Source organism: Acanthochromis polyacanthus, chromosome 16 (genome assembly GCF_021347895.1).
Source record: "Acanthochromis polyacanthus isolate Apoly-LR-REF ecotype Palm Island chromosome 16, KAUST_Apoly_ChrSc, whole genome shotgun sequence".
In the NCBI taxonomy this organism is placed as follows: domain Eukaryota; kingdom Metazoa; phylum Chordata; class Actinopteri; family Pomacentridae; genus Acanthochromis; species Acanthochromis polyacanthus.
The window spans coordinates 5,560,743-5,576,512 of record NC_067128.1 but is presented as its reverse complement, the minus strand read 5'-3'; the positions used below and the strand labels follow the sequence as shown (position 1 = coordinate 5,576,512).

Below are 15,770 nucleotides of genomic sequence, written 5' to 3'. Positions count from 1 at the left end.
GAAGAATCGGGATCTGAGATTTACTTGAACTCGGAATCACATGATTCACTTTTTTTTTGTGTGCATACAGTTGCCTGGATACAAAGTCTGTCACTTCAATTCAAGGCTGAAGGAAAACTCAAACTGTGCACCTGCTTTCATTGGAATTTCAATGTTAAACTTCTGACTGCAAGTGGTGACTTGTATCTGCTTTGATTCTTCTTTCAGGTTGTTGGTCTGCTACCTACTGGTACATTTTTGTCACTAAAAATCTTCCTTAAAGACGCAATCACTATATTTCCTTTGAAAAGCAGGTGATATGCCAATTTAAGATCGTCTGTGATATAAGATTGTCAGACCGCCCACTCCTACATGGGAATCAATTTAAATGCATCAAAGCTGCCTTTTTGGACTGTGATATGTGCTGTTGTGTGGGATGGCTAACACAAATTATCCACGAATTTTAGAATGGAACAGAGCAAACATCATAGTCTGCACGAGTCAGCAGCTGGATGTTCCAACCTTCACGTAATGGACGAGAGGTGGGTCTGCAGCTACCATCCAGAAAAAAAAAAACAAAAAAAAAAACGGAGTTTTTTTAGGGGAAGAACCTCAATCTGTAAGACTAAAGAAGGAGCCATTTACATATACGTATTCCTCTTTTTTACAGAATAGGAGATTCAGTGACCATCACAAAAAGTGCTTGACGGGTTTCATGTACATAGAAGTGCTTCCAGCAAACGTTTCAAGCGTTGCAGGAGCACTGGGAGCAGAGTGTCGATGCACAAGGACACTACCCTAAAATTAAGTAGGGTATGGTTTTTTTTTTTTTTTTTAGATTTTCAAAGGCCAAGTCTTTTTGGATCGCATCTTGTATATCAGCATATACAAACATACAATGCAGAGTGAGGTTTTTCATTGTTAAAATATAGTAAGAGCCATGGATATGCAGCGGATATAAGTGCACATACCCTGGCTGTGTCTGGGTTCTCTGCCACCATGAACATGAAGCTCAGGTTGACCAGGTCTGTGCCGCTGCAGATGCAGATGATGCAGCCCTCCAGGTCGGTTTCTGTTTTTCCAATGGCCTCAAACGATGACAAGATCTTAGGATCCTTACAAACAAAGAAGAAGAATTTAGTAGGAAATTGGTGGACAAAGAGGCATCTGAATACATGGCATGAAGACTTAAAGAGGCCAAGAAACACCTTTAAAGAGAAATAAAATGTCAGAAAAGACACAACAAGCATTGTAGATATTCTGATGCATTTATAAGGCTAAATGAATTACAACAATCCTCACTGAATGTTGGAAATACTTGTAAGTGCATTACACTTTGTAAGATATCAGACATTTCTGACATTCAGCTGTTCTAGTTGTATTCCTCAGAATTTCCACAACTCATTTCAGCCTGGTAAATGAGTAAACTCCTGTTCAATCAGTGCAACAGAAAATCCATGAAATCCTTCTCCCGCTGTCAGAAACGCAGCACCACTCCTCCCTCTCATCATTTCAGTGCCATAATCGTCACCGGGGAAGACGGTGATGTATGTTTGCATGATTGAATTAACAAAAGCAGGCAGCAGGCCGTGGCACTTTAAGATCCCAGCCAGCAATCATCCAATCGCATTCATCTTCCCTCGCTCATTGGATTATTTGAAACAGCTCTCAGGGCTTGTGTAACCATGTTAGCCTCAGAGGAGAAGCCCTGCTATCAGTCGTCTGCTGCTTACAGAGCCCAGAACAGCGTTTGAGCTATCAGGCTGTAGTATCTGTATACGTGTCCTCACACATGTGCATAAACACAACCCAACAGGCTGCTGTCAGCATCAAATACACAACCCAGGAATGATTGTAAACAGTGTTTCCTGTCAGGCGTCTTACTTTTAGCAGCATGATGGGTTTAATGATTAGAAGCCAGCCTCCATACGGCTACTCCAATAACAGCCTTCATAATTTATACAGCAGGCGTGGAGCCAAATACTACAATATAATGTGTCACTGTCTACGCTACACCGCATGAATCAATATTTTATACACAAAGAGCGCATACAGCTTTGTGTATCTGGCTCTCCACCTGCTAAATATGGTAGTAATTGGCTGCCAGCTGCCTTTAAGAAGCTCATATTCTGTTTTTTGGGGTTTCCCCTTTGTTTTAAGTGTGTTATATAGCGAAATTTTGCACATATAAAAAGGTCTTCAAACTTAAAGCACAAAGTCCATACCAAATGATTCTCTAACACAAAAAACATTGCATGGCAAGAGACACCCTGGACAGGTCGCCAGTCTATCGCAGGGCTACATAGAAACAAAAACTTATCAAGAAAGTTTTATGTTGGAGATTGTGTTATACTAAATTCTGACACCAGGATTTGCATTTTTACTATAAATCCACATGCAGTATTTCATTTTTTTTTTGCAATATTACTTTACACTGACCATGCACTTTTATTCTTTTTAACTGTTTTAACTTATCCTTTTTTGTGATTTTTATTACATGTATCTTGCACTGATGGAGATGCTCTAAATCTCATTGTACTTGTGTATAGTGACAATAAATGACATTCTATTCTATTCTATTCTACCTCTTCAGTATCTATGCCAGATTAGTTCTTACTTTTCTATTCTAGTCTTTTAGCTGACTTATCTTAGTTTTAGCAATGCATTTTACTTAAATCTTGCTGCTTTTCTATAGGTCACTGTATTTATTCTCACAGTATTGTCATTTTTTCTAAGTAATACGTGGCACAAGAATTTCCTGCAGCATAATAACATTGTATTTGATCTTATCTGACAGGCTAGCAATCTCCTTTATTACTAATAATCAGTATCTGTGTTGAGAAAGCCTTATCGGTCGACCCGTAGTTTGAAACGTAAACTTTTCCACTGTTACTTATCTGCGTTGCTGCAACACATTTGCACGACTAAGGAGCTCCAACAGTATTTCAGACAGAAAACAAGAAGAGTTGCTAAAGCAACGCATGAAAAAAGGGATTTTTTTATACAAGAAAGTGGGAAAATGTACCATAGCAGACCTAAAATCAAATTATAAACCAGTAAATGTGCATAATATGGTCTGAATGATGCACCTGGTTGGTACTTCTTGCCTATTTCAGGATTCATTTTCCCATTACAGGATAAGAAAAAGCTATCCTGACCGCGACAGAACGTCTCACACCTCGGTGTTTCTGATCCTGCAGTGTGAACTCCTTTAACCCAGCAGTTCTCTAGAGCCTGAAAGAACCTCCGATACTCTCCAATATTCGTCTCCAGGTCAAAAGCACAAGCCATGGCTGCAAAAAAAAAAAGCCTTTTTCAGATTCAACCAGTGGCTAATCCGAGCCAGAGCTGTATAAATATTGATGAGCTCAATATTTCATGTTGATGTTCTGCTGGGTCCCCTAGTGAATGTGGTATTTGAGAGAGAAGCTCGGCAGCGAGAACTCAGCTGGGAGTCCCTGATCAGTCATTATAAGCACAGAATACACCGCTGTAGGCTCGGCTAATTTAAGCATGAATAATGTGCATGACGTGGCAGCTTCCCGAGGCTTCACCGAGAGCGTCACCGCAGGAGCAGAGGACCGAGCGCCGAGTCGGGGTGGGCCGAGGATTTAGTGAGAGCAGAAGCGAGGAAATGGTCTTTGCCAGGTTCTCACCTTTGGGACGGCTCCGACTCGGATGCTGTTTATGAGGGAACACTCGAGAACCTGGCCTTCCTGCAGAAGACATAAACAGGTACAGGAGGAGGGAAAAACGTGATAGGAAGTGAGGAGGGAGAGAAAACAACACAGATGGGTCACAGTGCATTTTGTTAGTGATCGTTTGTAATAATCAACACAGCAGCGACGCCACAACCTCTGAACATCTGAACTGATTAATTGTTGCAGCTCTAACTGACAGTAACATTTTTGTTCTACAGGCTTGTTAAGCAGCCATTTGAAAGACTAGGATAGTTTTTTTTTTTAATTTGACAGCAGCAGAACACTAAAGGACACATGGAGGCGTTATCTTTGCTGCAAATTGATTTTTAACTTGATATATGATTAATAAAAAAAACAAAACAATGGCTGCATTATATGAAAGAAATCAATCTAATAATGCATATTTTGAAAAATTTCATAGGATGAAAAGCATGTCTGATGAATAGGTGCACTTCTCTATTTTTATGAAGTTTCCAGGAACCAGGTGAAGTTTGTGCCAGGAAGCTTTTCTTCCCCCAAATGCTAAATAGGAACACCTTTCTCTCCCCTGGCAGACAATAGAGCACACATAGGTGAAAAGGTGGAAACTGTACCTTTCCTTCACTCTTCCAGGTGATGAAAAAGCCAAATTCATCCACCTTCATCTGACAGTTGGGCTCAAAGATATATGGGTCCTGCAGGGAGGAAAAGAATATTTTTTTGTTAGAGGGGAGGCTTCATCAGTCACAGGGTTTTATTTGACGTGGCCCGACATTAAACAGTCAACCTCCTTGACTCACACATGCTGGGATTATGCAATCAGAAAACCAGATGTAGCTGTAATTCATTTTATAAGATATACCTGCCTGCCCGAGGACACGCACACATACAAATATGCTCAGTATGTACACACAAGTTGTGTGCAGAGGAGATGAAACCTATTGCTAAAGTAAACACACAGTGAGATAAATGTCACTGCCATGAGCTGGCAAACTCAAACATCATGTGTTTGGAGCTCAGAGCTGAAGACAACGCTGGTTCATGGCTACTGCGATGCTGCTGGATCTTTGCATCTGCGAGCTGCTGTGCAACGTACAGCGAAACCTGTTCAGTTCAGCAGGAGTGTCGAGGCAGAAAATCCGCTAACATTAGCTGACTTATCTTACCCAAACATTTTTTACTCAATTCAATCAGCTGGAAAACTGTGATTGCACCGACGCATGACTGTGTCCGAGTGGGTTATTTTTTTTAAATCCTTCTCAAATCTAAGGTTAAAAACACAAGAGAGGAAAATAGAATAGGAGAAGGCTGCTGGGCCACTCTAATATTAGCAATGGGGAACAGTGCGACACACACACCTAATTCAATATTTTAGGGATGTTGCTACCATGATACAGCTGCAAATCGGACAAAGCTGATTTGTTGTTTGGCTTCCTGCCAGCATCTAAAACCATCATAAAAACCCAGAGAACAATTCTGACTCCATTTAGGAAACAGTGAGACTGCTGTAAGTGCAGCTAAAAGCTTGACTCTCTTTCATCTGAATTAGGGCTGACAGAGGCTTCAGTTATACAGCTGAATGAAGGAGACAAGAATTCACTGTTTAGAATACAGAGCAGGCTACTGTTACACTGTCAGGCCACTCGTAAAGCTAAAAGCAAACTAGCTGAGGGTCCAACTGGATGGATGAAGGTCCTACATATGGAAATCTAGCTCCACCTGAATTGTGCATTCTTTCTTAAGTGCTGCTTAGTTTGTGTGTTATCTGTTGAGCCTCTCTTCAGTGCCTATAAAACATGTATCCTCCTGTTTTGGAAATTTCCCTCTTTTATTGCCTTTTAACATCATGATAATGGTCACCGACAAGAGTTTACATGAAAAGTCTCTTTCATGTCAAAGTGAAGACAGATATCTACAAAGCACGGTTAGTTAATTAAAAATATACAACATAAAATAAGCGATTGCGTAAATATTCACCCATTTAAAGTCAATATTTAGTTAATGCACCTTTGGCTGCAGGTACAGCATTGAGCCTGTGTGGATACATCTCAAGTAGGAAGCCAAAAGAAGAACAGGGTCATGTCAACAAATGTCTTGTTTTGTCTGCAACCCTAAAACATTCAGTTTTCTGTCATAGAGGAGGAAAGAAAATGAAAAATATTTAGATTTAGGAAGCTGGAATCAGGGGTTTTGGTGTACATTTCTTAAAAGATTACTTCAACGTATCACCCGTCTATAGTTGCATAATAATTTAATAACTGTTGACTAATTGATTATTTATTGTCCCTTTAGAGTGGATTAACTAGGCTGCGTTGGGTCTTCAGAAGTTTGCTCTATAGGCTATGTTACACATGGCTGTAATCAACAAAGGAGACGTAGCTTTGAAGCCTTGTTTGCCAACTTCTAAAAAACACAAAGAACCAGAAACAGAACTCTGGCCATCAACAGGAGCAAATATGGAGAGGAAATGTTGGGGGAATCAGGAAAAGCATAATTATTCTTTCATGTTAGTGGTTCACAATCATGATTCATGTGATCTGGAGGGAAACAAAAATGGCACATTAATTTTTTTTCAAACAGCCAAAAACCACCTTGAGCGAGTGTAAAAACAGTTTTAGCAAATCTGTCCTTTGAATCTACTTTTTTTTTTTTTTTTTTAATGTGACACTTCAAAATGCTCATCAAACATTTTGAAAACACAGCTCATGTGCTTTCGTGTTAGTGTGAGGAGTAAACAGTTTTTTATATTGCAGTGTTAGGCTAAGTTTTCCTTTTAATTCAGAAAGTTCAAGCGCAAATTTTGCAAGTTGGGTGTCTGTCAGTGAGGTACAGCACTTGTAAGTGCCCGACTGGCAGAGAAAAGTGTCATCATATGACAGGGTCTAAGGCATTTAAATGGGACAAATTTAGAAAAAAAAAGTGTCTAAGATAACACCATCGAAAACAAAAGTTTGGTAATTAGTGATGCAGCATGGTGAATAACAGATAATGGAAAAACTATCTCCGGCGTAACATCTTAGTTGATCAGACCATAAATAATCTGTTATTATTAATATTGTTCTAGTTTATTTCTTTGCTCCTCAACATTTACTTTATTTTTAGCATTTTTTTCCCCCTGACTACAGTACACCACAGTCAAATACCTTATTTGTGTGTAGAAACTTGGCAAACAAAGTTGATTCTGATTACTTATGACTGTGAACCTAGAGGCTGTTTGGTACAACCTGAGCTTTAAAGTTGTGCTAAAAATGAATAGTGCTAATAAAAGCCTATAATGAAGGCTGCAGAATGACAGAGTAGTTTTCTTTTGGATCTCTTTAAATGACAAGAGACATAATGCTGCAGAATGTTGACAAAACCTGAGCCAACACAATAGAAACTTGGACTGGAATAAAATGATCAGAAGGCCAGTACATCACATCTTAAAACCAGATGAGTAACAGAAAGTATTACTGTTAGTAGGTGCGTCGTTAATATTTATCTTTTATGGCTGGAGCAGAGCATTTTTGTGTATTTAGGCTTCTAAATTACAAAATCAATCGATATTCTTAAATGATAACAGAGTCAGCATGTGCAGCACTTAGAGTTATATCTACCCAAATTACATATAATGTCATAATTAAATCGTTTTGTCAAACAGCAAACAGGCAGCAGAAAATACTGCCAAAGTGTTTTCAGTGTCTTGCATTTCTCTTTACCGGTTATTCTCAGCTGCCAATATGAAGCTGCTTAGTCGCCATGGAAACCAAACATCAGTCACATCTTAAGCCATTGATTTCCAATCAGCGAGATAATGAAAGAGTGACACACACACACACGTTTGTTTTTCTATACCGGTGGGGACTTACCATTGACTCCCATTCATATCTAACTCCTAACCCTTACCCTAACCTTAACCATCACCAAATCAATGCCTAACCCTAAACAAACGTTTTTGCACTTTTACATTTTTTATTAACAACAATATGGCCAAGAAAACGGTGTTGCCACCCGTGGGGACCTCATTTTAGGTCCCCACCGTAAGACAAGTCCCCACCTTTATAGCAAATAGTCAGGTCAAAGTCCCCACCGGTATAGCAGAAACAAGTACACACACACACACACACACACACACACGTTTGTACTTCTATCTTAGTGAGGACATCCATAGGCGTAATGCATTTCCTAGAGCCTTATCCTAACCTTAACCATCACAACTGATTGCCTAAACTTAATCCTTACCCTAACCCTAACCCTAACCAAACCTCAATTCATACCTGTTCTCTAAAAACAAGTCTTCACCCTCAAACATGGCTGTTTCAAAGTGAGGACCGGCCAAAATGTCCTCACTTTGTAAAAATGTCCTCACTTTGATAGTTAAATGCAGAAAATGGTACTCACCATGTAGCAAGTACAAGAACACACACACGTTTGTTTTTCTATACCGGTGGGGACTTACCATTGACTCCCATTCATATCTAACTCCTAACCCTTACCATCACCAAATCAATGCCTAACCCTAAACAAACGTTTTTGCACTTTTACATTTTTTATTAACAACAATATGGCCAAGAAAACGGTGTTGCCACCCGTGGGGACCTCATTTTAGGTCCCCACCGTAAGACAAGTCCCCACCTTTATAGCAAATAGTCAGGTCAAAGTCCCCACCGGTATCACTCACTCACACACACACACACACACACACACACACACACACACACACACACACACACACACACACACACACACACACACACACACACACACACACACACACACACACACACACACACACACACACACACACACACACACACACACACACACACACACACACACACACACACACACACACCCACACCCACACCCACACCCACACCCTCTTTGGCTCTTAGGGTGACATCTTGAGGACGGGAGGCTCCACCGAAATATGTCACTCGAGGACAAAAATGCGTCACTTATTTCAAATCATTTCACATGTAAAACTGTCCTCTGTTGAACTATGCAGAGCTAAACAGAAAGAAAAACAATTTCTGCTTCTGTTTGAAAAGAGGAACGAGATTATCGCGAAAACATTCTGGGGTGGCGTGATGTTGCCTTTATAAACTTGTCATATTTTAATTCTAGACAGGGCAGTAATAACCAGGGAAGCTTGGAACTGTACTGAAAAGTGTGTAGGTACAACACACACACACATACACATTACCTGCCTCTACCATCTGTCACTCAGTGGGGTTTCAGTCAGTAGAGAATGTTTAGAGGAAAATAGAAAATCCATGCTGTTTTTAGCATATTTGCCGGTTTAAGAGTTTACCCTGCAGCCTTGGTGTTTACCAGGAAACAACGATTCACTCACAGAAACACCGACAGAAAGTATGGAAAACAGTAGTTATCCATAATAGGAAGACCTTACTTACAAGAACAACCACCAACATGATTCAAGAGGTTGACAACCAAAATAAAAATGTGGTTAAAAAAGAGGAAATTTGCCTGCTGAGATTCACTAGTTTCAGCAAAGCTCAGAGCCAGACTTGATTAGAGCTGCAGTTAACCAAACAAAATGCTGGTTTCCTGAAATCGCACCCAACCAATCAAGGGGTTGCTAACCTTATTAGGCTCAATAAATCAACATTTTTACTCAGTGGAAGAATCTGTGGCATAGCATTGTTTTTCAATATACAGATGCATGCAATATTCTGCATATCCAGAGAAATCTGTGCAATATCAACAGTACTTATGTATAATTTTTGTTCATTTATATTTTCCACACGCTCCAGCAAGTTTGCACTATCTACTATCCCCCTTTGCTGCTGTAACACCACTGTGATAATAACAAAGGCTTATCTTTTCTCTCGACAAACAACAATAAAATCTAGTAATTGCAGCATATTAAATCATCATCAGTGACCTGGTTATTTTATACTGCAATGATAAAAACAGACAGACAGTGCAGACCAACAACCCAGATTCATGTGATTTCTTAAAACAGAACTACGTCCGCTGGTGATCCAGCACAAGAACTATTGAGGAATACAGCACACCAGCTAGCTGCTGTTTTTAGACCATCTGACATGTTGGTTGTTGAGCTGCGATACACAAACTGCTGCTTGCAAATTCAGCTTTTAGGCCACAAAATGCAGCCACAGCAATGATTTCTTTTACATGGTGTCAGTGACTTTGGAGCCAAATCTGATTAAACTTTCAGTAAATGTTAAATAAGTTACATCTGGCAGTGTCTGTTAGGTTGGGCCCATTCAAAACTGGTGAATGGGGTAGTCTGGTTGTGTTACCCTCCCCCCCCCCAAAAAAAAAAAAAAAAAAGGAATAATGCTGGAAGGCTGTTGAAATAAAGTTAGTCTCCTTTTGAAAGTAATGGCAGATTTTGTGCAATCAATAAGAAATTGGTCAGATGAGAGCATATCGACCAACCAGTCGACTTGGACCCTACAGCGCTAGTAAACAACCAACTATTAGAGGGTGTTTCTCTGAATAGAGGAATTTTTGGAAATCCCCAAAAGACTTTTTTTCCATCACCATAACAGTAAGAACTAGAAAAGCACTCAGGGAGCAGTACTCTGCCAAGACTGCTCCTTCCTTGTATCACGACTGACAGAAGTCCCGATGATCCCACAGCGGTCGACTTGTAGTAGGATCGCAATCATGTGATAGTCAACAGGCAGCTGACGTAGTGTTCACGCGTCGTCTTAATTAGAGTGATGCCATGCCATTTTCAATGATATAGAAATCGTAGATCCAGACTATAAGCCGCATCACTGCCAAAATCTAATCACTTGGTCCCTGTGTCATTTCTACCTTCCCTGAAAATTTTATGTAAATCCGTCACTCTGTCTCTGAGTAATGTTGCTAACAGACAGAAAAATCAATGTCAATTGTCACATAACTGCCACATTCCTTGGCGAAGTAAGTAGATAAGATAAGAATCTTTATTGTATCTTTATTATTATCACTCACCGGGGAAACTCACAAGGTAAAAGTAAAAAAAAAAAACTCTTTTCTTTCATTGGGGTTTTATTTACTTAAGCATAACAGTCATTTCTGTTTATAAAATCGTCTAACAGTAAAATGCATAATTTCTGCTGTATAAGGTAACACAGACTCATTAACTTCACTGTATATTGTGTAGTCATCTGCAAGGGCCCATTCCAGAAAAAAAAAAAAAAAGGATTTTAAGTAATTCTTCATTAATGACGGAACGCAGTGGTATGAGGGCAGCACTGCATCCCCAGTGACAACATTAATTTTACCCATCGAGGTGACTGACAGCAGTCGACCTTATTACCATCCAGGCCAGTCGTAACCTTGTCCTGCCTCAGCTTGGCTCAAACTCACAGCAGCAGCACACTGAGGACTTTCTTCAGAAGCCTGCTGGCCCACTTTCCCCGCTCACTTTGACATGGCAGCGGATTTGATGACGCTTTTCTGTACGCGCTTTCAAGTTTTCTCCTCCGCCTGAGAGGGATCCTCCTCCCCCACTGATGGACACATAAGCGAAGAGGACTGAGGGGATTTCCTGACGTTCAGGCCGACGTTCATGTTTCAGTGTGAATGTGTGTGTGTGTGTGGGACTGTGACACACTTTGCCTTTGCTCAACAAATGTCCTAGCTAAGTGTCCTGATTAAGTTTTGTCAGGAGAAACATGAGTAAAAAGACAGAAGATATACACAAGGTCAGATACACAGTCATACATACAGAGAGACGGATATCTGGTGATGCTAATGATGATATTGGTAAATATTTGAGTCAGTCTGTTCAATTACGCAGGTGATAGACAGAGGAGAATGACCTTGCTTATGGTATAAAAAACAGATTTTTTCAAACAGATTTCTAGTGATTTATCTTAGAGGATGATATATCGATAGGCCATAAAGAAACGGTGAAAATCTGGCAGCAAAGGTGCCAGATGGCAGAAAAAAAATGTTGAAATAAAGTGAAATACTGTTCAAAAACTGTAAAAACACTGAGAATAACTGCAAATATCTGTAACATAATTCTTTTTAATACAGTGTGAAAACACTTAAATAAAGCTAAACTGCTTTATTTTATGGTTCCACATTGGAAAAGCACTAATTATTTGTAAAAATATAGATTTTTGATTCTGAGATTATTTACAGATTTTATGTGTTTCTAGTGTTTTACGGTCAACATGCAAATCAATATTTTCTGCGATTTTACTAGATATCATCTGTAATTTAACAAAACAGGAGACATCTGTAAAATAACAGTTTAAAGAATTATTCACTCATTTTTAAAATCCCTAACATACATAATTTTTGTGACAAGAGAAATTATCTGTAGAATAGCAATGTTTTTGCAAATTTAAAATCAGCAAAAAGGTAATGTGCAATGTTATGTTCAAACGTCATAAAAAATAAATTAATTAACATCTTAAACAATACAGATTTTCAATAACTTCATATATGTAAATTATATATGTAAATTAGTAATTGACTTGTTTGTCCAGCACATCCCACAGATGCTCGATTGGACTGAGGCCTGTGGAGTTTGGAGGCCAAGTCAACACCTCAAACTTGTTGTGCTCCTCAGATCATTCCTGAACCATTTTTGCTTCATGGTATGGCATATTATTCTGCTGAAAGAGGCCACAGCCATCAGGTAATACCGTTTCCATGGAAGTACATGGTCTGCAATCCTTAGGTGGTACGTGTCAAAGTAACATCCACAGGGATGGCAAGACCCAAGGTTCCTCAGCAGAACATTACCCAAAGCATCACACTGCCTCTGCCAGCTTGCCTTCTTCCTATAGTGCATCCTGGTGTCATGTGTTCTCCAGGTAGGTGAAGCACAAGCACCCGACCATCCACGTAATGTAAAAGAAAACACGATTCATCAGACCAGGTCACCTTCATTGATTGCTCCATGGTCCATTTCCAATGCTGTCCATTGTTGGTGCTTTTGGCGGTGCATACAGGTCAGCATGGACGCCCTGACTGGTCTGCAGCTATGCAGCCCCATACGCAACTGCGCTGCACTGTGTATCCTGACACCTTCCTATTAGAACCAGCATTAATTTCTTCAGAGATTTGAGCAAAAGTCTGCTAGAGAAGACCACGCAGGCCTGCCTTCCTCCTCACCTGCATCAGTGAGCCTTGGCTGTTGATGACCCTGTCACCAGTTCACCACTGCTCCTTCCTTGGACCACCTTTAATAGATACTAACCAATGTCAACTGGGAACACCCCACAAGAGCTGCTGTTTTGGATATGCTCTGATCCAATCATCTAGCCATCATAATTTGGCCCTGGTCAAACTCGCTCGGATCCTTACACTTACTCATTTTTCCTGCTTCTAACACATCAACTTTAAGCACAAAATGTTCACTTGCTGCCTATATATCCAACCCGTTAACAGGTGTAATGATGAAGAGATAGTCAGTGTTCTTCATTTCGCCTGTCAGTGGTCATATTGTTATACCTGATCAGTGCATATTTACATATAAAGAATACTAGCCTGTATATCGAGATGTTTTGCTCCCTAAAAACTGGCATCAGCCCAGAAAACACAGAATTTCTCAGGCTCTAATTTATCTATATTTCTACCTCAGTCGTTTTTTATCTGTTTGGGCTGCTGATGTTTCTCATCAATGACATTTTACACCCTGACATATGCAGTATGCAATCATCTCACCTTTGTAATATTGCCATTTAAACATTCCAACAATGATGGCATTGTGAGCAATTCGGTATCTCTGCGGAAATCTCAGGATTTATACCCTAAGCAGTAGTACATACATATAATCTGTTCACTGTGCTCATTAAGACCCTCAGTGAACGTTGCTGCAGACAAGCAGTCGCCATGCCGAAGCTTCTTAATGAGCCTGATCGATGACTCCTGCCTACAGGGAGAAGTCTGACTACAACAGTGACGCATCAGGTTAGAAAGGAGACGCCTCAACTCCGAGTGTGTGCGTCTGTGCTTGTATTACTCATGTTGTGGGGACATAAATCTGTTTACAAGGTCACACTGGGGAACCAAAAAAAAATGTCCCCAAGGTGTAAATCATTACATTTTAAGGTCAGGACTTGGTTTAAGACTCTGTGACGAATGCACAACTGTTTTTTTGTCTGTGCAGCCAATGACTGAGCCAGGGACAATCACTGAGGTGAAGGATAATAACAAGGCGAAGCAAATAATCTGTCACTATCAGCAGGGCTACTGACAAACTCAGACAGCTTGTATTGAAGGCCAGACCTTCGTCACTTCATCAAAGACATTAAACTGTATTTATTGATTGTGTTACTATCAACACATAAATACTGGTCCACTTTATTTAGGCTGATAATTCTACTAGGTAGAGAGGAGTCAGTTAAACCACAGAAAATTTGCAGATTTGTTTACTCTGCGACAAATTGATTGGCTAAAAACTAGATACAATTTCAGTTCAGCAAGATTTACTTTGGTTGACCACAGCCCCAACTGACTGGTAGAAAAAGCATCATATTTACCTCATCAAACCTGTCGAAGGAGGCACCTTCCTGCATGAACTCAGGCAGGTGCTTCTGCCAGTTGAATTCGTAAGACTTTGTCATGGCTGCTCACAAACCTGAGACACAAAAAAAAGAAGGGAAAGAGACAGAAACAGACAAAGATCAGTGAAAAATCTGTGACAACCAGGTGCATCTGCTCGTGAGTGCAGCTACTGTACTCGGCCCTCCAGGGGCTCAGCCAAAAATATCCTCTCCTGAGAAGTAGAACAGCTACATGTGAAACTACTGACCAACAAACAAGAGCCAGTAGCAGGATTTAGGGGTTATCATGCGCTAAACACTGAGTGGGATAATTCATATCGTCTCTTGTGGATTTGACTGTTTGACAAAGAAATGTGGGCTTTAATTTTAAGTGCTATGATCAGTAAATGAAGACAGAGCAGAAATAAAACAATCACTAGAGTCATAATATCTAATTTTTTTGGTCTTGTAATCAGTCATTTGGTTGTATAGATTTTTGAAAACTTTCCTCAATTTCACAAAAAAAGCTCACTTGAAGTACCTTTTGACTTTTTTCCATAAAACTTAATCAGCTTCATGGGAGATGGGAACACCATTTCTCATGTTTTTACTTCTACAATCTCCAGATAACATGAAACACGTTCACTACCACCAGCCACAAAAGAAGAACTGTACTTACGTCACTGAAAACAATTCCTGAAGACTTCTAGTTATATTTTATTGTACATGACCAAGGCAACTGGTTTATCCATCTTTGTTCTTCAAGGCTTTATAACAATGAGCAAACTACTGATTTGCATCTACGCTGTTTATTACAACCTTGTGTAACGTAGCCTATTTCACCACTGGACAACACTGTGCAGTCTAGTTTATTTGCTCCAATGTGGTTAATGCAAACAAACCTAATGTGTGATCCGATATTCAGCATTTTCCCAATTATCTGTATTGTAATTTTTTTAAAGTGGTTTCTGATAAAATAAATCTGATTGGTCACGAGTAAGAGTCTATAACACTTAAAGACTAAGGTTGCAATATTCCATTTTAAATCAACACGCAAAACATAAACAGGCAACGTAAACACAACAAAAGAGTTTATGTACTTATAAATATTACAGGTATCACAGAATGTCCCCTGCACAGGACTGACCAGCATGAGTGGAAGATTTCTGACAGATAAAACATATCCAAGGGTGGAATTTTCCATTAAGTCTACTTTCTACTATCTTGCACTTGGCCTGAAATGGTCTGGATCTGCTCTGTACTCATCTTCAAACACACACACACACACAAAAAAAAAGGAGTCAGACCCAGTTCATGTGACACACCTGCACGTGTATCATCACGCGAGATACGCAGCTCAGCGAGGGGAGGGTGTCCTGTAATATTGTTGATGACACCACCCAAATATAGGCTCCCCTTACGTCAGCCTCAAATGTGTCAGGCAAAAACTGAGAGTGAGAAGCACACTCGAGAACGTGACATACTATGTATAGTCTAGAGCACAGCCGCTATCAAGTCATTATGGGAATACTGCAAGCTGCGATTTCAGCTTGATTAACAGGTCTTTTCAGCCCATTGAGCTATATACAGAAAATCAGCTGCAAATTGAAATACAGAACAACCACAGTTTGTATATCTGTAACTT

At 39.9% G+C, this 15,770-nt stretch overlaps 1 protein-coding gene across 2 annotated transcripts in view; it reads right to left on the bottom strand.

Annotated features, from left to right (window-relative positions):
- The window catches only part of LOC110951383 (1-phosphatidylinositol 4,5-bisphosphate phosphodiesterase beta-4), a 98,015-nt gene that overhangs the window by 36,927 nt on the left and 45,318 nt on the right, over positions 1 to 15,770 (bottom strand). For both annotated transcript variants that reach the window (XM_022194410.2, XM_022194412.2), the window contains exons 4-7: positions 14,123 to 14,220; positions 4,274 to 4,354; positions 3,636 to 3,695; positions 951 to 1,094 (exon numbers count right to left, since the gene is read on the bottom strand). In XM_022194410.2, the coding sequence (XP_022050102.1) occupies positions 951 to 1,094; positions 3,636 to 3,695; positions 4,274 to 4,354; positions 14,123 to 14,206 (369 nt within the window). In that variant the 5' untranslated portion in view covers positions 14,207 to 14,220. The remainder of the gene's footprint in view (positions 1 to 950; positions 1,095 to 3,635; positions 3,696 to 4,273; positions 4,355 to 14,122; positions 14,221 to 15,770) is intronic.